General features: G+C 43.4%; 1 protein-coding gene across 1 annotated transcript in view; it reads right to left on the bottom strand.

The window, feature by feature from the left end:
- The window catches only part of CALB1 (calbindin 1), a 64897-nt gene that overhangs the window by 19010 nt on the left and 23847 nt on the right, over positions 1-22040 (bottom strand). Inside the window, exons 4-6 of the mRNA XM_040433301.1 lie at positions 9203-9283; positions 5339-5395; positions 4494-4571 (exon numbers count right to left, since the gene is read on the bottom strand). Coding sequence (XP_040289235.1) covers positions 4494-4571; positions 5339-5395; positions 9203-9283 — 216 coding nt within the window. The remainder of the gene's footprint in view (positions 1-4493; positions 4572-5338; positions 5396-9202; positions 9284-22040) is intronic.

Here is a 22040-nt window from a genome sequence, read left to right as displayed (position 1 = left end):
AAGAAATATATCTGCAAAGATGCATGGATATTGAAGCTGACTGTATTAGTACGAGTTTTCTCCATAATAGATAGGAATTGCAGACAGTGACATGCTGTATAAACGCCGGGAAGATCCTAAGCAGCTGGACATGGTATAATTTAAGGAAATGTGTCATCGCAAAATGACCTATCGTTTAAATCATGTTTGTATATTAAAGATATTTTTTCGAATTTTTTTATACATTTACATTTTTCATGCAGTTTTTGCATTGACCAGTAGGCCTAAAATACGTCATCAGTTTCTGATGGCACATTACCTTTAAGTGACCTGTATCCCTAGAGCAGAGAGGATAATGGCTTGTGTTAGGATCTTATCTGTGTGTCATTTATCTCAGAAGATGCTCAGTTTTGCTTTGTTTCTAAGAAAAGTGTGAAATAACAGAAACAGAATATGTAGAGAGTAGGAAAATAAGGAATAGAGTCAATATGATGTCTAGACAGTAAGCAGTAAGTTGTGGCTCTACCGCACTGTAGAAGTAATGGACACTTACCAATAAAGAAGTAATTCTACATGTGTTACACAGAACACAGCAACTAGAATATATCATGTCTGATATGTGACCTAGCACTTTTAAAACTATTTGCCGTACATGGTATTTTACATTAAAGGGGTTCTATCATCAAGACAACGCCTAAACAAATGCCCTATTAGGGCAAATGGACATCATAGAAGGGGATTCCCCACTAAGAGCCAGAACACAGAGAGGCTCTGTAGGATCAGCTCTCATTCCAATGGACTTGAGATGTCCTTCTATTACAAGGACAGTCAGGCATTACTAAATTGCCCCTTCAGGTGGAATACCTTGCTGGCTGTAGCTTATCATCCTGGGAAAAGCATTTTAAAAAGGGGTTGTCTGGCTTAAAAAGTCCAGTTTCAAGTATCCTAATAAAGAACTGGACTGCTGAGAGCATCTCTTGCTCTGGAGGACCCAGCACGTTTGTATATCTCATAGGCTTCCCATTGCTTTTAATGGACACGGTGTAATGCTTAGTTTGCCCTGTGGTGGTGCTGTGGGAGAACTGAACACTGCTGGATTCTTGAACAAATTTTAGTTGATCGCTGGCGATCCTATCAGTGGACAGTATTGTTTCAGCTTATTGTTGGATCTTTTTAATAAAAGTGGATAGTCCAAAGCGAATAACACCAACCACACATCTTTTATGATCTACATGTTTCAGACCTCAGGCGTTCCACTGAAGTTCTTACTTTAAGATCTTCTTCTACAGATTGTAATTACCTTCGCCCAAAACTAATATCTATTAAATAGGGAAATCTCATTATTAAAAAAAAACTATATTCATTAGATTGTTATATGGATATTTGGAGAAACAGCAGATAACTGAAGAATACCTGTCCTATAAGTCATTTCTATATGGACCATATATTTCATTTATGTTGCTGACGAGGTCGGATCATTGGCTCATCTGGATACATAATTCATTATTGCGGATTTTTTTTTTCTAACTTCAAAGCAGAACAACCAGACACAGAAAATATCTGCAAATCTATCCGCTGCCAAGTCCTCCCTGATCAAATTCCTGTATGACCTTGACAATGACCAAGCTTTGCCCTGTAGCAGAGGAGAGAGTATTCTCTATTCTGCATCATGGAAATCACTAAAATCTACAATTAAATACGGTAAGTTTCTTTCATGGAGGTAAAACTTGTTGCCCTGACATGATTCACTGTAGACTAGTTACCATCTGATATCCTACAGTAAAGACTCTCGACCACCTGCCCAAATCTTTAGGCCAGTGCTCTGACTTAATGATAGGCTCTTAGGTTAAAAAGCCCATATAAAGCTTTTTAAAGGGAACCTGTGACCGCCAAAAAATGCTCCCTAAACTGCCCGCAGCACCTCACTGCGGAAGTCATCTTTTTTCCAATGATGTCCTTGGCTAATTCGTCCAATGGGCAAAATTGCCGGAAAACAACTTTTACTCCGCTGAGCGCTGTATGCAAATGAGGAGCTTGAAGTCAAGTGGTTAGCGGTCTTGACACTTGAAGTCAAGCTCGCTGCGCCCCCTTCTTGTCCGTTCTTGTTTGATTGATGCCCTTGTTGTTTAATCCATGCGCGATTCCCTAAGAGATCCCACGTCTGCGCTGTACAATCTTTTTTTTTTCTGAGCCTGCGCAGTGAGCCCCACTGTAGTGTACTCGGCTTGGCTCATGCCTGTGAGTCAGTGCCTGTGCAATGAACCTCTGAGGCCAAGTACACTACAGAGGGGCCCACGGCGCAAGCGCAGAAAAGATGATCATTCAGCGCAGGCACAGGATCTCCTGGGCAATTATGCATAAAGAAAAAAAAGCTAGACTTCAACTGTTACGGCCTCTGCCCCCTTGACTTCAAGCTCCTCATCTGCATACACTGCGCGGCGGAATATAAGTGGCAAATCAGCCAAGAACATCATTAGAAATCAGATGACTGCGGGAGGTTTAGGGGACATTTTGGCGGTGATAGGTTCCCTTGAATGAAAACATTCACTATTTACATGCATTAAACCCATATACATTTCCATCCTGCACAGCTAATAGTTCGTCATTTCCTCTTAAAAGTAAAGTAGATATGGGTATGATTGATGTCTCAGGTTTTTTTAAGAGCCAGTTAAAGGGGTTCTCTGGGATAGGTCATAAATATAAGATTAATGGGGATCTGACACCCGGTAACCCCTCCAATCAGCTGTTTCAAGCAGTCATGGCACTGGAAGCTATACAGTGTATGGAAGCAGAAGGCTCTCTCTTTTCTATGTAGTGGCCGTGCCGGAGTACAGCAGCTTACTGTAGTTCCTATCCAAGTGAAGGGAAGCTGCGCTGCAGTGTGCCAGCACCGGAGACCTCACAGCACAGAGCCTTCTGCTTCCACTGTCAACAATGTAGAGTTTCCGCCACTGGTGGCTGCACGAAACAACTGATCAATGAGTGTGTCGGGTGTCAGACCCTACTGATGTCCTATCCTCAGGATCTGTAGCCCAGAGAACATCTTTAATATACATATGATAAAACACTAGTTAAAAAGCCTCAAGCCACAAATGCTTTGTTAACTGTGTGTGCACGAAGTCTCAACCATGACGAAGTCTCAACACTTGTCATAACTATAGCTGTATGTACATGACTAGAGTATAGCTGGTATTTTAGGAAGCACTTGACACATCCACAACCATAAACAAGCATAGACTTACAGAATGAACATGTCCGATATTTTAGCATCAGTCAATCATTGCAATAAGAACCCATAAAGTGCAATGCACCTGGTCACAAACATGAAGTTTATAATGTCAGTCTGCCATTCCACCATTCATAACAGCCCTCTCCTAATACATACAGATAGGCTAACATTTGGGTTGAACCAATATTCATACAATATTCAGTGCAACATCTGTTGTCCCATGAAAAATATTCTTCAGTTTTCAAACCAGCACCTGGATCTGAATACTTTTGTAATTGCATGTAATTAAAAATGTAGCATAGCCACTGAGTTATTCAATGAAATGTATCTGTATAGCGCCACCTGCTGATTGTTTTTTTCTTATTTCTTTGACCTGCTCACTGAGATGGCCGCACATGCTCAATTTCATCCTTCAACTGCCTCCTGAGCTGTGATAGGGCGAGCTCAGACACACCTCCTGAGCTGTGATAGGGAGAGCTGAGACACGCCCCCTTAGCTGCAGCAGAAAAGACACTCCCCTGAGCTGTCAGCTTGATATAAATCTAGCAGAGCAATGAATGGGGAGATCTCTGGATCCATTTGAGGTTCTAGCTTTGTTAGAAAAGGTATTGTCATGTACTATATGATTTCCGATTTTCATTTTTTACATTAGTCATGGGATAACCCCTTTCATAAGGTAATTTCCTGAAGGTAAAAGGGATACATGCACTGTATTTGGTAAATGGAATGTGTCGCCAGAAAAGGGCCTATTGTTTAAATCAAGTTTTTATGTTAAACATATTTTAAAAATTATTGGTGATTTTTTTTAAAAATATTCCATGTCAGTATTTATAAGTAAAAAATCCACCAAAAAGTGAAGTTTTTCCACTAGCCACTAAGCCTCATTACAGGCTGACACTTTCTTCTCCAGACAGATCGGTTCTTAGCAGTCATCTCATTATCATCACAGGCAGGATTACAATGACAGATAATGCCTCTGTATAAATAACTCTGGTTCCCCCATTCACAATAGCAATGGTCACAGCTTAATTACTCCCCCTCCCTGCACAATAACCTCTGCACAATCCACAGGGCATGTCTAGGAAACTCTCCCATAGAAGTTAGTGAGCCCCCTCCTGTCCATTATGTCTATGGCCTATGTGGCTGTCGTGTCGTAAATCAATTTTCTAAATACTGTTAAGAACAGCTCAGGCAAGATGGCTGCCCCCATAATCATGTTCAGGAAATAAAATCCACAATCAGACGATTCATTCCCTTTAATGCCTCCAAGGCAGAGGATCCTCACCGTGGTCTGTGTATATTCCTCCAGCTTTGAATCTTCGTATGGTTTGTTTGCCTTCTTTAACAAGTCTTTAAGGAAATTCTGTCAGGACAAACAACAAGAGGTACATTTCAGAGGGATAAGCGTTTTCTGGGAAGGAGCAGAAAATACACCACCGATCAATTCCCCATAGGTGGTTAAGGTCACATTTTGCATTGGAGATCGGCCAGTACGAGAGACCAAGAAATATTACAGCAGTTTGGCTGGAATCGGGCTGCTCAAGCAGCTTTCTCTGCAATACCTGTGAATTATTATATCCGACTGATTATATTAAACATGAATAATCCAATCCTGCATATTCACTACCAGATATATGGGCCCTGCTGGAAAAATCTGCATATGATATGAGACCATTTACCTACAGGAGGTGAAGGCTAATAATAAGATTTTATGGTATTATAGATCAAACAAGAACGCGGCTCTTTTTTTTCTACGTTCATCTAACTCTTTTAGGATGTAGAAACTTTAGTTTTAGGTCATTAATAAAACTTTTTTTTTTTTTTTTGCTGTACCCATTAGGATAATCTAATCCCACGCTTATTCCGTCTCTAATTAAGTCAATAAACTGTGTCCAGTATTGCAGTTTAGTTCCATTCAGGTTAATAGGTCTGAGCTGTAATACCAGACACAGCCTGTGAAAAAGAGTGGCGCTGTCTCTTTTAAAGGATCAGACGCTTCTTCTATAAATGTGACCTGTTATGCTTGACTGCCTGAGTATGGTATAATTGTCCCATAACTAAAGGCAAAAAAAGATTACTATGTCACCAAGACCACGACGTATATGTCCCCATTGTATATAGTCACATTACCTTCAGTTCATCTGTTTCTATGTAGCCGCTGTGATCAGTATCATATCTCCGCCATGTCTGAAAGAATAGATATGTCTGTGAATGGAGTGCTGTACAATAATAATAAGTTGCAACCTGTCCTCGGTAGGCCATGAGGGTCCGACACCCTGCACCCCACCGTGCTGGCAGAAGTCCGCTCAGGCCCCATTCACTATAATAGGGCCGGAGGTCTGGCCGCAACATGCCGAGAGGCGGCCGGACAAAAAGCTCAGTAGCACGGACCGGCAGAAGCAATATAGCACAACCACCGCATCCAGGTTGGGAATGGAATGGGGCTAGGGGGAGCCTATGTTAGGGGCATGTCCCTGTGGTAGGACCCGTATCTATTAGACATTTGTGTCATAGCTTGTGCTTCAAAGGTTTCAGTTGGGAATAATCCTTTATCAATGACAATAATTCTTCTTCTCTTTTTACATATTTTTAACCCTTTAATTCTCTTTATCAATATTTAATCCAAAAACCACACTATACATTTAATTACTTATTAATATCGAAATATCTGACCTCAGATGTGATTATGAAAGCAAAAAAAAAAATCTTTCATGTCACCGCTTGCAATGCAATTCCTCTTGGAAAATGTAGTATATTATGAACAGAACATCAATTAAGGGTCCATTCACACGTCCGTAGTGCATTGCGGATCCGCAATACACCTGGCCGGCACCCCCCCATAGAAATGCCTATTCTTGAATAGGACATGCTCTATTTTTACCCGGAGCTGCGGACCGGAAGATCGGGGCCGCGCTCTGGAAATGCTCTCCGCATCCATTCAGTCCCCATAGAGAATGAATGGGTCCGCACCCGTTCCGCACAATTGCGGAACGGGTGCGGACAACACCTGCGGATGTGTGAATGGAGCCTTATGGATACAGTCTGGGTGCCACGTCTCAGAAGGTTTCTGACAAATGTTTCATTTCAAAATCTGAATCCACATGTTTTATTGAACCAGACGATGTTCGCTAACGATACGCCAATGACACGTCCCACAGGCCTTTATAGAGAAGTCAATAAGAAAAGCAATGTAAAAGGATCCTGAAGGATGGATGGCAGGAAATTGGTAGGTGTGAAGGTGTCCTGCTCCCAATGGAAATGCTTTGTCAAGTACTGCAACCAAAAAGTCAGTCGTTTTTCTCTACATGTGCCGCTTGGGCACATCAAAGACATTTGCTAGTAGATAACAGATAAAATCAGGTTGTTTTTGGCTGACTACCTACAAAACACTTTTCATCAGTTGTCCTAGTTATATTAGTTTATCTAATTCCCCTCTAATGAAAATGAGATGATTCTCTACATTCAGCCCCAGTATGTACAGTAAAGCTGACCAGTGAGCAACAGAAACCGATTGATGAGCCAACTGTGACTGCTCTAGTAGCCAGTGTGAAAGCTGGAATATTTCTAGACAGGATAGTAATAAAAAATAGATGAAAAAATAGTTCTATCACTAAATGAATTTTGATGGCAAATGCTTAAAAATCTAGAAACATTTCAGAAGTACCGTACATCGGAGAACATTCTCAAAATATTCCTACTAATCTATTATCATGGAAACTGACAAAAGTGGCACATGTTTTTTTTCAGGTCTCCTCTGGCTTAGGGCTCATGCATATGTCTGTATTTTTGGTCCACATCAGATCCACATTTTTTTGCTCATTGGGTGCGGACCCATTCATTTCAATGAGGCCGCAAAAGATGCAGACAGCAAACTGTGTGCCATCCGCATCCATATGTCTGTTCTGTGCCCCGCCCGCTCCGTTTTGCAGACAAGGATAGGACCTTTCTACACAAGTAAAAAAAAAAATGTCGGCATGCACATGGCTGGGATATATGTTTTACATACCTGCGATTTGGGGACAGCAAAACGGATATGATTGTGTGCATGAGCCCTTACAGGGAGAACTTAAAGAAAGTCTGCAAGCAGTTTCGTAGTTGCAGAACTGCTGACAGACCTAAGTATGGACAGGGGACATGAGGGACTACATATCTCCGCCCCTTCTTTTAATCAACACAATGGGTGATAAAATAAACCTTGAATGCCACAGGCTCCTCTACTGGAAGTGCACCAGTGACGGGCACACTGGCTGCAGTGCTTCAGGCTCAGTGTATGAGCTGCTCCACAGACCCTTCCTTCTGCTGTGACTGATGGCTGTAGCTGTCATTCACATGCAGTGTCATATAGTGTCATATGTACTGTATGGTGTCACCCAGGGGCGTAGCTATAGGGGGCGCAGAGGTAGTAGTTCCTACCAGGCCCAGGAGCCTGAGGGGGCCCAAAGACCCTTGTGCCGTATAAGAAGACACTAGTATTATAGAAAGTTCACGCTGGGAGGCCTCTGTCATAGATTTTGCATCGGGGCCCTGATTGTTTCAGTTACACTTCTGGCCGGAGGGAAGGGTTTAGGTCAGGAGTTTGGCATGAGGGGGGGGGGGGGGGGGGTACCGTTTTAATTTTTGCCTCAGGCAGCATGAAGGCTATGTGGTCCCCTGCCCCTCACCACAAAGCACTGAGGGAAGGAGGCCCAAGCTAAACTCTTGCACGAGGGCCCAATAGCCTTTAGCTACACCCCTGATGGCACCCTAAAATAATAAATTCTATGGTGCATGAAAACATTTCATAGGAGAATATAAGGGCAGTTGTCCATGACCCCAAGCTGAAGAGATGTTGGGTGATGTAACAAGACAATGATTCAAGGCATTGTCCCTGCGCTTCAATAAATCCACGTAGTAATGTTTCCCTTTATTGAGGGAAGGAGGCCTCCTGCCTCTTTCCGTTTACATTCCGTTTTTGCGTTCATTCATTTTAACGGGTCCGCAAAAAAACTCAATGTACTCCGTATGCATTCCATTTCCGTGTTTCCGTTTTTCTGTTCCGTTCAAAGATAGAACATGTCCTATTATTGCCCGCAAATCACGTTCCGTGGCCCCATTCAAGTCAATGGGTCCGCAAAAAAAAGGGAACACATATATACGGAATGTACTCTGTATGTCTTCCATATCCGCTCCGTTTCTGCGGAACCATCTATTGAAAATTTTTTCTATGTAATTACTGTGTACTATATATGCCATACAAAAAAACGGAACGGAACCGGAAACACTACTGAAAAAAAAAAAAGAAAAACGGATCTGGGAAAAATGGACAGCAAAACACTGAAAAAGCCATACGGTCGTATGCAAGAGGCCTAAATCAACTAAAGAGTGGTTGAAAAATAAGGGTTGAGTTCTAGAATGGCCAAAGTCCTGACCTTAACTGTATTAAGATGCTGTGTGATGGCTTGAGGAGGGCTTTGCATGCAAGGCATCCAGAAATATTGGTGAACTGAAACACATTTACAGGGAGGAATGGTCCAAAATTCCTCCTCAGTGTTGTTCAAATCCTATTTTCAGCTACAGGAAATGTCTGGTGGAGGTGATTGCTGCCAAAGGGAGATCTATAGGTTCTTAATTTCAGGTGTTCACTTACTTTTTCTCTCTGCACTTGAATGTTTACTCAAAAAAGACATAAACTGTCCAACTGTTTGTGTGCTATTAGTTTAGTTAGGCTATATTGGTCTATAATCGTGACTTAGATAACAGTCAGATGAAATGTTAACAGCAGTCAACAAGGAAATCCAGGTCATTACAGGGTTCATTTACTTTTCTTGTAACTGTAATACAAATAAAACTTTGAGAACATGATCCTAAAATATTACATAATACAAACATCGTGGTACAAACACATGACTAAAGACGGCATGTTTTTCTTTTATAATGTATAACCTGCATAGCCTATAGGTTCATCACATTCTGGAGGTCTACATGTTCTTTTCAAAGCGAACACTTCTCAGTTACCTGCATGAACTCCTCGCTTGACTTCAGCTGTTGTCTGAAGAACAGCAAGAAATTCTCCTCGGTCGGCAGGATCTGGGCGAGCTAAAAAAGGGCAGATAATGGAAATGAGATGCATTTATTACCAGAGAGCTTTCACTCTGCAGTTATACATTGTGCAAGATATTTCCAGAGCGAGACCGGGACACATAAATCTTCTCTGCTTTGGATGAATGTGTCTTCCTAGCCACTGCTCCTCACCATTAACTCGAGAAGCTCCAGAATAGAAAACTCTACCTACACATATCGCTATCATATACTTCAGGTCATAACGCTCGTGAAAGAGGGAACTTCATCTAAACGGATTATTGGCTTTCCTTTCTCAGCTTTCTGCAGCAGCAGCGAGAGACAGCGCATAGAAATGTAACATCAGCCAAATATGAACTAGCTTTACGAAGGTGCCAAGTGTCCAGTGGGACTTCTGAGGAACTGGACAATGAGTGGTGCCGGAATACCTTCTCTGAATGGAGCGGTAGTCCACATGTTGCACTTCTATGGGGTTGACAAAAAGGGCCCACAGTAATGAATGAAGCGGTGGACCGACATGAGCCTTACTGCTCCATTTAAAGAGGGGAGTCAGGGATCCCTTGTTGTCTGGATCCAAGGGTGTCCCAACATTTGGATCCTCAGTTCTTTGATGTTTATCACCTATCCTTCACATAAGTAATAGATACAGATCATGGGATAACCCCTTTAGGAATTCAGTTCAACTACAGTTCTTCATGGTTTTGTCTGTTTCTGAGAAAGCAAGTGCAGTGACCCGGTTGTTCGCTGCTTATAAGGGTTTCATGTCACTGCAATGCAATTAAATTCCCAAAGGCTGTATATGGGGGTAATGAGTTCACTTGACAGCCCTAGATTCAGTTGCTAGGTGGGGGCTGGTCTCACCCTTCGTAGCTGTGTGTAGTGTGTAAATAGCAGCTGGTGAGCAAGAAAGTAGAAAGAAGCAAGCTAAAGAGATAGCAGCAGTGTTTAAGCAAATATGAGCCAGGAAACTGGATGAAAGAGACAGAGACAAGTGCCAGCCTCTGAAGGAGAGAAGAATTGAGCCTCATCGGCTTCATCATCGCACTGCGCCATCACCTATATCATACTGCATCACAAAGGATCCTTGCCTTGCACCCCAAAACATATCAATACCAAGGGCACCCCAACCACCACCAGACAGGAGAACCCAAACCAAGTGTGCCTCGGGGGGGGGGGGGGGATTAAAAAGGGGTAAAAAGGGTGTCCCCCTCCATCCACTGCATGGCCCAGGGAGCACCAATATAAGGACTGCCACCATGAGTACTACTGATCCCATCATGGCAACCACCACCACTCTTGTCCTCTCCCCTCCCGTGCTGCTGCAAGAGGGGACAGTAAATATAGCTGTCCTTGTGGCGCCCACAGAGATAGTCCAGTTCTGCTCAGGGCACATCTGCCCCCCTTGTGCAGTAATCTATGAATGAAAAACTAACCAAACTTTCCACACAGACCATCTCCTGCAGGAGCTGACCTGGTAGCCATACTGGTGGCTGTCACCGAAGAACTGGCTGAATAGAAACAGAAACTTTAGAGAAGAGGACAACTCAAGGTCCTACGTGACTTTATAACAGTGGGAGTCTGCCTTGTCACATGAGATGTCAGAGAGTAGAAAAATACCGCCCATGTGTGCCAGTGTATGATACACTTTGGGACTTATAAAGAAAATGACAACACATGGTTTGGGCAATAAAGGGAAACATTACTACGTGGATTTATTGAAGCGCAGGGACAATGCAAGTAATGAGTCCTTGCAGAGAAGGAAATGACATCTGTTCTCCTCTGCGGCTGGAAGATTGCTCCACTACCTGTGCATCGCTTATGTGAAATACAAAAAGCCGTTCACAGTTCACACCACTCCGAAAGACAGTAAAGTCCTGGCAGCAGAACATCTGGGAAGCTTTCCTAAGACTGCCGTTATGCTTTCTATTGCTCAGGGTTTGCCAATAAAACATCAGCTGCATGCCAGTCCCTAGACATCTATCTGAGCAGCTCCTTGCGCTTTCATCTCCTTCCCAAGTCACTGATCTTTTGCATCCAAATTTTGCCAGACGCAGCAACTACTCATTCTGCACCTGTGTATTGCAATAGGTAATGTGGGGACTGTCTTCACAGTATGTACTGCGCATGTGACAGTGTAACACCCCAGAGTGGTGTTACCACTTCTGCACCTTGCTACTGTCTTTATTGGTCTAACCTCATGTCATCTTGTGTATTTATTCCAGGTCCTCCACTATGTGCATTCCTATTTTGTTATGCAACTATGTTCACATGTAATGTGCCTGGTTCACCAGCAGGTGGCAGCAAACACAGCAGAGCTGTAAGTAGATAGAATGGAACTTACCTGTCACTACCAGAGCTTTGGGACGTTCTCACAGCTCTGTTTCTCCACCCCTGTGATGATGTCACTACTAGAGCTGGGAGGAGTTCTCACTACTCTGTTTACTTTTGGTTTCCTTCACCACAGCTGTTCTTCATGTGTTTGATTTCCCTCTCCTTATATCACCCCTCCTCCTATGATAGGATGTGGATTATAGTTCTCACTTCAGTTGTAGCTCTTGCTTTAGTTTCTTCACTTGTAGCTATCAGTTCACTGGACCTGTGTTCTGCTGCAGCTAGCACTCCGGATATTGCCAGCCTGTCCTTGGATCCGTCATCTCTGCGGCTGCAACACCGTCAGCTAAGTGTGCAGACATTGTTGTATTCCTGTTTGTTTTCTGACTGGATCTGAGGTGGCCACGGTTCCCTCCATATACTGAGTAGGGCACTGGTGGCCGTGCCCCTTCCACTATTGTAGGGGTTACAGTGGTCATTAGTCTTAGGCACGTGGGCATGCCTCGTTCCGCCATTTGGATCCGGGCATGTGCTTTAGCAGAATAGGGAAAGCGTTGAGGGTCGGACAGGGGTCACCCTTTATCCTCCCTAGTTCTGGGTCCAGTCAGTTGCTCTGTACTGTGAATTACTATTGTTGCTCACATACAGCCGTGACATTACCATTCCATTCTAACCCCCCTCTGTGGAGGAGTGGGCGAGTACCACTTCCTGCAGGAAGGGTTGGGATCAGTTTTAGTTAGTCTAGCTTACCCCCTGCTGGACGTGCCCAGGCCAAGCCAAGCCAGCCAGAGCACCTTCAGCTCTGCTCGATGTGGAGGCCACAGCTTAGAGCCTTAGGAGCCAGGAGGAGAGTTCCCTGACATAATTAAGAGACAGACTACAAAGAGAGAAGTTGCAGCATAAAGAAGAAGCTAAGTTATACAGCAGTCCTGTCAGCACAGCAGCGCCAGAGAGCAACAGATGTAGCAGAGTTGAGTTTGCCTGCCAGAGTTTTAATGCCAAAGCCTACTGGGACCAAGACAAAGTTTGAAGATTGTGAAAGTTTACCAAAGTAAAGCTGCTATTCAACTTCATCACAAGGTCTGGACTCAATTATTTCTTCAAATTCCTCAAATATTCCCCCCTATATGACTGCTTCAGAGCCAAAGCCTGGGGTCCAGCCGTATCCAGGTAGAAGCACCATGACACTCACTTACACACATAAAGGGACATTTTAGGCCACCCTATACCACTCGGCCAATCCTACACCTGGGTACCACCACCAATTAGAAAAGGGGCCCTGACCGTTGCCGCTCAATTGCACATGTGCTGTAGGGCTCCTGTACTGCTCTTCCAGTGTCCCTGTATTGCGCAGGTCAGCAGCGCATGCGCAGTACAAACCATGATGCTGATCCCCACAGTAGGTATTGTAATGCACAGGCGCAGGCTGACTGGTACTCTGCACCTGCATGGGATTTGCATGTAGGAAATCAGTGATGTCACTGGGAGAAGGGAAGAGCGCAAGGACCTAACACATATCCTTTTCTTCTAATCTATTTTTATTTTCTGATTGCAGATTTTTTATTCTATTTCCTGAACATGATTCTGGGGGCGGCCATCTTGGCTGAGCCGTTCTTAGCATTTAGAAAGCATAAAAAAAAAATTGCTTTACGGCAGCCCCATGGGCCATAGACACAATGGTCAGGAGGGGACCTTATTGACTTCTATGGGAGAGTTTTCTAGGCGTGTTCTGTGACCTGTGCAGAGGTCATTGTACAAAGAAAGATTAGATAAGCTCTAACAATCACCTATTGTGAATGGAGGATCCTGTCTTATCTATACACAGAGGTGATATCATTACAGGCAGGATTAGAATGACAGATAAGCAGGTAACTGCAGTAAAGTGATCTGTACAGACCAAGAAGTAACATCTATTATTAGGTTTAGTGACCAGTGCGAAAGCTGCAGGATTTTATGTTTTTTTTGTTTAAATGTAGATATTGACATGGGAAATTAAAAATAACATAATCAAAAATTCTTTAAAAAATATGTTAAACATAAAAACATGATTTAAACAATAGATCATTTTCTGATGACACAGTCCCTTTAAGGGTGCCTACACACAATGCTGAATATCTGCGGTTTTTCAGCAAGGACTTTTGTGCGGAAAAACTGAAGTGTAATACAGTGGCAGCAAAGTGTGTGAGATTAGGCAAATCTCATGTACACTTTTCTTTTTTCTTTTCTGTAAATTGACCTTGTGTGCGGATTTTGAAATCTGGAGTATGTCAATTGTTGTTGCGTTTTCCAAATCCGCACCAAAAACCACATAAAAAATGTACAAAAAATATGATAAATAGTGTGTTTTTTGTGCAGTTTTGGTGCGGATTTTCTATGTATTTTCTGCACATACTGTAAATGTGCCCCATATGCAGGCACCCTCCGGCCACCTGCAAACGTTGCGGAATAGGTGTGGTTTTTTTTCCGTGCGGATTCCTGTGAGGAAAAACTACAGAGTAATACAGTACACAAATCTCATGGACACTTTGCAGATTTTTTTCTGTGCGGAAATTGACCTGCTGTGCAGATTTACAAATAAAAACCGCATCAAATCCAAATCAAATTTTTAGTTTTTCCCATTGTTTTGCAAAAAATAAAAATAGTGGTTCAGTATTGTTATGTCCTGTACAGTATATATTTTATTCCATCTGCGCATCTCGGAGACGTCAAGTGTGAAAGCAGATACGTAACTCTGGGAGTACTAGAGATGGAGTGGAAATCCCTAGAATGTAATCACGGCTTCGAGGACTGACGCTACGGGTTTTGCAAATACCTTATTTGAATGTAATAGTACTAGGACTGAAGAAGATAATCCGCTCTGACAAAGCTCATTTCCAAAACATTTGTATAGACTGAATGAACTGATGTGAGACATTTGCATACATTACAGCCGTACACTGGATTATGGGCAGTAAAGCTCTACACAACTAGGACATCTTAGAATCCAACAAAACTGCAAACAGAACAGTAGAGCAACTGCGGCCGAACAACAGCCCTAAATATAATAGAGGCAACAATTCAATTAGTCATGTCCTCCTTCCACCCTGCCAGCATCCTCCTCTGCCTTCAATAGCTGTCGGGCGAATGCTTTTTTGGCTGACAGCTCTTCTTCCCGACTACCTTCACCTCCTGTGCCGGTCTCATGTTGTCTATAGTAGTTGCTTGTTCCTAGCATATACTAGTACATAGCCTGTCCCAAGACGTGGACCATGAAGGGTGGAAGATGATTGGCAGGAGAAACTACTTCTGAATTTCTAATTTACTAGTTTCAGGTCAGTTTTAGGTTTTTCGGTGGAAACTAAACTAGCATCTCCATCTAAATACTTTTGTAATTGCATGTAAATTAAAATTTAGTATAGCCAGTGAGTTATTCAATAATATCCATCTGTATAGCGCCACCTGCTGTTTGCTCTTTTCCGTATTTCTCTGTCCACCTCAGTAACATCTCTGTCCCATGCTCAGTCCCAAGGAGCCCAGCACCGCCTGCATCCAAGAATCTCCTCCTTGCTCACGAAGTTACAGTGCCGTAATATCGCGATGCGCAAGCTGGCGCATGCGCAGTTCCGGCAAAGTGTTCGTTGCCTTTGCTGGCATCAGCTTCAGTGAATGAACTGCGCAGGCGCTAGCTCGCGCATCGCGAGATTACGGCACTGTAACTTCGTGCGCAAGGAGGAGATTCCTGGATGCAGGCGGTGCTGGGCTCCTTCACAGGGGGCAGTGCTGGGCTCCTTCACAGGGGGCGGCGCTGGGCTCCTTAACCGTAAGTAACCACGCCTTGGGCTAATATACATATCAATAAAAACATTTTATAACCAAAATAATACCACACAGCCCTATGGGACAGGTATATTGCGGACATGCTAGCGGAGATGTATCCGTGCATGTCCGCAGCTCTATAGGGTAAAACTAGGTGACAGATCCCCTTTAATCACAGGATAACCTATTTAAGTAAAAATGCATCTGGCACAGTTATCACAGCTCCGTTATAGAACAGAAGACAAGACGTAATGTAAATGGAGCTGAACCTTCTGTACTTGCTATGACCAACCCTTTGAATTAGGGGGATAGATACACAAAGGGGGGATTTTTTTTATCAAAGGAATATTTGAAGTCACTTTTGCTTGAGTCTGTATGGAGTACTTTATGTCCCATTTATCAAATGTCTCAAGTTGTTTCATAAATTTGTCTCAAATCGAACACTTTTGTCTAGAAAAGCTCCTCCAGCTTTCCTACTCCACCCTCCTCCTGGAGTGAGACTGTGACTTTTTTGTGACTTTTTAATAACCTCTCCCACTTTCACACCCATATTTCTAAACTGCAGTGCAAAAAGTTACTAACTTCTTGTGCAAGTGACAATAGCCCCATTTTGCGACTTTTTGAAACTAGAATTTTGGAGTGAAGGCATGATAAATCTGGGCCAAAAAGTGCAAATATGTGCGCCGTCAGCGCATCCTATCCGATAATGAGGGCAATCAACCGACTGCCAATTGCTTTTCATATCTGTATCTTCTATCATGGCCCCCCCCCCCCCCCCAGCTCATTCTTTTCGCCTCCATTTAATGCATTTGCAGAAGGAACATCATGAAATGAGTTTGGGAAGGATCACATTGTGCAACCTCCAAGTAGTTTCTGAAGCATTTGCATCATTGTATTTATCTGTGAATATAGCCTCTGATTTATTGGCATGAAGCAATTTGCATGTTAAGCTCGGAGGCCTTTCCTCCAGCTGCCGATGTGTAAGGCCGGGGTCATACACAATGGTTTCATTATTTGTTCCCCTATCTGGTATTAGTCCTAATAACCATCTGGAACACCTCTCATACTCCAGGGTGAATGGCAGATTTATTGACTTCATTTCATTATTCTGTACTTCTGCTGTCCCTAGCTTCTAGTCATTAATGGCCACATCTCTGCTCTTCTTCCAGCACAATGGAAGGTTAGATTCTGTTTGGCCTGGAGTGTAACACAAACCCCCCGGGGCTATCTAACAAGTCACGATTCCGGCGCGCCAAGATTTTTTTTAAGGCACCGCATCTAATGTTAGAAAGATTTTAATGAAATCAACAGGCTGATGTAAGACCCATTATACAGGTGAAACTCGAAAAATTAGAATATCGTGCAAAGTTCATTTATTTCAGTAATGCAAATTAAAAGGTGAAACTAATATATGAGATAGACTCATTACATGCAAAGTGAGATATTTCAAGCCTTTATTTGTTATAATTTGGATGATTATGGCTTACAGCTTATGAAACCTCAAAGTCTCAATTTTGAGGTCCCCTTTGCTCAGGGGGATGGATTCATTAGCTGACTAGAGTGTGACAATTTGAGCCTAGAATATTCAACCTTTTCACAAAATTCTAATTTTAAGCTGCATTAATGCAATTCCTTTTCATTTGCATTACTGAAATAAATGGACTTTTGCACGATATTAAAAATTTTCATGTTTCACGTGTATTTTCTGAACGCATCCATGAATCTGTAATGGGCTATAAAATACGTTAAAGATAGAATATGTGATGGAGAATCCACTGTAACTATAATATAATGTATCTGCATGGAGAAGGTACTGGAGAAAAGGGCAGAAAGTCAGACACAGGAGTATAGAAAGGAGAATTAAACTATCCAAGAAAGGCAGAGATATCGTTAACACGTGGAAGGAAAATGCAATTAGGCAAATTTCACATCTGCGCTTTCCCTTTTCCGCTATTGAGATCCGCCATTCCTTTATCTTATAACAACTCGTATGCATTCTGTTAGAACTGAAGCTGAATTCAGAGCAGTGCTTGAATTATAGCTGTGTCCATGTAATATGTGCCCGGTCGTTCACACGAATAGCTACCATGTCTACACTTCCCAGCTTGCTGTCAATAGAGAGAGCCAGACCTACGATGAGTAACTGATATCTATGATGGCTGCAATCCAAGTCTGGAAAAACCAGGCAAGACCAAAGTGTTTTAAAAGATTGCAGTGAGTCTGAGGGAATTAGGTTTTTGCTTGTGGAGACTGCCCCATTGGTGCAGGGAGTCTTATAGGTCAGGTAATGGTCCCTGGGAAACAGAAAATGTAAATAAGCTCTTATCCAGGAGGTCAAAAGCCAGTTCTCCTACACCAACCAGGTGGTCTCCATAGTCCTCTCACTCAGCCAACTAGTACCCTGCTCTGCACTGGCAAGGGGCACAAACCCAAAGACAGCAGTCCGCTCATACACATGGCGGCACGGCTGAGCAAGCATGTGTTCTCTGTAGGAAGAGGGGAGGATGCTGCTGGCAGACATCTCAGGCAGCAGCTTATCTCCCTAAGAACAAAAGGTCTGGGCAGTTGAAATCCAACTTGCTTGATCCAGATCCTTGACATCTGCCATCAGGGGAGAGCAGGGGCGTAGCTATAGGGGGTGCAGAGGTAGCAGTCGCTACCGGGCCCAGGAGCCTGAAGGGGCCCAAAGACCCTTGTGGTGCATAAGAAGACACCAGTATTATAGAAAATGCATGCTGGTCAAGTTACACCTCTGGCTCAAGGGGGTGCCGTTTCAATTTTTGCCTCGGGCAGCACGAAGGCCTTGTGCTTCCTGCCCCTGGCCACAAAGCACTGAGGGAAGGGGGGGGCCCAAGCTGAACTCTTGCACCAGGGCCCATGAACCATTAGCTACGCCCCTGGGGGAGAGTCAGGAGGGCCCATACATATTAGAGGGTCATTTGTTCCCACTCAAATCAATGCGTTTCGACTGGCATATATCTGTGTTTGGACAGCTTACATCACTTTCCAAAGAAAAGGTCCATTTCAATTCAGACCTTTCCAACCCAAATGTCTCCTGGATCTAAACTGGTGGATGGGTTTGTCTTGTCTACAAGGAGAATGGATAAACATATCCCGTTCTAAACACACACAGGTCTGGGTAAAAGGCTCTTTAAAAGGGGTTTTCTAGGATTTTGATATTGATGGTCTATCCTCAGGATAGATCCTCAATATTTAATCTGTGAGGGTCCAACTCCTAACATCCTCATTCACAGTTTAGGCGTGTTTCACACTTGCATTGTGGCTTTCCGGTTTTGAGATCCAGCAGAGGATCTGAAAACTGGGAATAAATCAATCCGTGCCATTTTATACACCCGGATGCATCCATTTCGGCCGGATCCGGTTGTATTAGATCTAAAGGGAACAAACCCTCGCTTTCCAAAAAAAAAAAAAAAGGATCTGGCACCATTGACTTACATTGATTTTCATGCCGGATACGGTTTGTGAAACAGGCCTTACCAAGCACAGCGCCGTACGCTCCATGGTGGCTGTGCTTGGTATTGCAGTTGGGGCCCATTCACTTGACCAAGTGATCGATGAATGTGACCTCACTGGCCGAGGAAGAGGCTGCAGCACCGCAACCACTGCAAACAGCTAATCAGCGGGGATGTTGGGAGTTTATCGCCCACTGATACTATAATGATGACCTATTCTGAGGAGAGGCCATCAATATCAAAATCTTGGATAACCCCTTTAAGTCACCCAACCTTCCTGGACTCCAGCAGTGCCGTCAGAGCTTCTCCATAGATCACAGTAGCATAGCACCCATATACTCAAAATGTTCTATACCAGGGGTCAGCAACCTTTGGCACTCCATCTGTTGTGAAACTGCAATTCCCAGCATGCTCCATTCATTTCTACGGGAGTCCTGAGAAAAACAAAGCAACTATGCATGCTGGGAGTTGTAGTTTCACAACAACTGGAGTGCCAGAGATTGCCTATCCCTGTTCTATACAATTTAATACTTTATATATTTTTACTTTGATTCATTTAGACCTTCATCAATTCCAAACATCTGTAGCATTGTGTGTGAAACATAGATATAGTAAAGGGAGGCAAAGGTTATATTGAAAAATCGAATATAGTACTTTAAAAGCAGATCTGTTATGCACTATGCAGCACGCACAATGGGCTCTGCTACATGTACAGCACCAAGTACAGTCCAGTGACCCATATACAGCACATGGCACATTCTCCTGACCCATATGTAATAGACTGAGAACCTGAGTGACCTATATAAAATGCAGAGCGATGGCCAAAAGATGCTGCTGTTTGCTGAAATCTAAACGCCCTCAGGATCTTTCAAAGGGTTAAGACGAATTGACTCTCAAGGGTGAGGTATCAACCATTCCAGCTCCAGGGTTCTAGCCCGGACTTGACCCTTAGGCCCCTTTCACACGGACGAGTATTCCGCGCGGATGCGATGCGTGAGGTGAACGCATTGCACCCGCACTGAATCCGGACCCATTCACTTCAATAGGGCTGTGCAGATGAGCGGTGATTTTCACGCATCACTTGTGCGTAGCGTGAAAATCGCAGCATGCTCTATATTGTGCGTTTTTCACGCAACGCAGGCCCCATAGAAGTGAATGGGGCTGCGTGAAAATCGCAAGCATCCGCAAGCAAGTGCGGATGCGGTGCGATTTTCACGCATGGTTGCTAAGGAGACGATCGGGATGGAGACCCGATCTTTATTAATTTCACATATAACATGGTTATAAGGGAAAATAACATTCTTAATACAGAATGCTAAGTAAATTAAGGATGGAGGGGTTAAAAAATAATAAACTAATTTAACTCACCCCATCCACTTGGTCGCGTAGCGGATCTCCTCTTCTTTCTTCAGGACCTGGGTAAAGGACCTTTGATGACATCACTGCGCTCATCACATGGTCCATCACATGATCCATCACATGGACCATCACCATGGTGATGGACCATGTGATGAGCGCAGTGACATCATCAAAGGTCCTTTACCCAGGTCCTGAAGAAAGAAGAAAGAAGAGGAGATCCGCTACGTGACAAAGTGGATGGGGTGAGTTAAATTTGTTTATTATTTTTTAACCCCTCCATCTTTAATTTACTATCAGTGTATGCACACTCACTGAGTAGGACCGCCCACATGACTCCTTGGCTCAGTATGAGTAGAGACTTAGATGAGTGAAATACAAGTTATACTGAATCTTTTCCCCAGAACTATATATCAATCTGCTCAGCTCCTCCTGGTCTATAACCTGCTGCCTGCAGATTGGACTGCATTTTCATGGTGACAGGTTCCCGTTAATCGTGGCTTCCTGCCCCTTTAAGACTAAATGTCAGGGACTGCGGTAATGAATTTTGATCACAATTACTTCGATATTGCAATCCACAAAACATATGATAAAATGATCATTTTAAAGGATGTTGATGCAAACTAGAGACGGTGTGATCCATTTAATGGTGTTGTCTGTGATCAGGATAGGTCTTCAATATCTGATCAGTGGGGGTATGACAACTGGCATCAAAACCTACCAACTATTTGAAGAGGCTGCAGCGCTCCTGTGACTGCTCCGGCCTCCTCGCAGCTCACCCAGCACAGCGCCGTACACTGTATAGTGGCTTTGCTAGGTATTGCAGCTCAGCCCTTTCACTTGAATGGGACTGAGCAGCGCCTAGTTCATGTGACATCAGTGGCCTTGGAAGAGGCGACGGACTGCTGCAGCCTCTTCAAATGAGCTGATTGACTGTGGTGCCAGGAGTTGTCCTGAGGATCGGCCATCAACGGTAAAATCTCAACCCTCTAACAAAAAATCTGCTGCAGAACCGTTCCCCCCAATCCCAGGTATAAAACATATTTTTACAAGCAGAACAGAGTAAACAAAGCGTGATTTCTGGTGGAAGGCCTCCAGGCAGTGTCCCAAAAAGCTTATTCCCGACAACACAATCTACTCCCCCAAAATCCGTTCTATTTAATGCCTCAATAACTAAGGTCTGTGAGGAAAGAGTGGAATTTTGCGTAGACTTTACCGTTCACCACTTGGTCATTTAATCTTCTTAATCTAAGCAGAGTGCATTTCCAATAACCTTCCAGGCATGGCCTATTATTCTGACCTTTAACAAATCATTTCTAGCACACTGACTGCCTGGCCTTTTATTTCTGACGGGCACATATACCGCCTCATGTAGGCAGCACAGGGGGGAAAAAGAAATAACTTGACGTTGATTTTGAAACTTTGTCACGATTTGTGCAATGTCAGATTTTTTTTTAATGTTGTAAGAATATTAAATATTATTTTTGAAATAGTTTCCACTCCTATCCTCCAAACAGCTGATGGGGGTCCCATAGATTATATAAAAATGAGGCCCCTTTTAGGCACTGTTGGACTGTAGGGAGGGTCACCCAACCTAGCAGAGGTATCACCGTAGACAGTTTATGTGTTTAATGTGTGTTATCTCTCTACAGGAGATGGACATTGGTTTTGTTTGAGTTGACATATTTTGTGCCTAAATTTCTTTCCTTCTCAGGGGGACTCATTGGGGTGGGAAAGGGTTAATGTGAGCTGTTTGTGCATTTAGACTGTTTCACGACAATGTGCCTGTACCTTTAAAATAGGTGCTTAGTAATGCTTGT

The sequence above is a fragment of the Bufo bufo genome, chromosome 5, assembly GCF_905171765.1.
Source record: "Bufo bufo chromosome 5, aBufBuf1.1, whole genome shotgun sequence".
Lineage (NCBI taxonomy): Eukaryota > Metazoa > Chordata > Amphibia > Anura > Bufonidae > Bufo > Bufo bufo.
The sequence above is the reverse complement of the archived record's forward strand: the minus strand, read 5'-3'. Positions and strand labels throughout refer to the sequence as shown.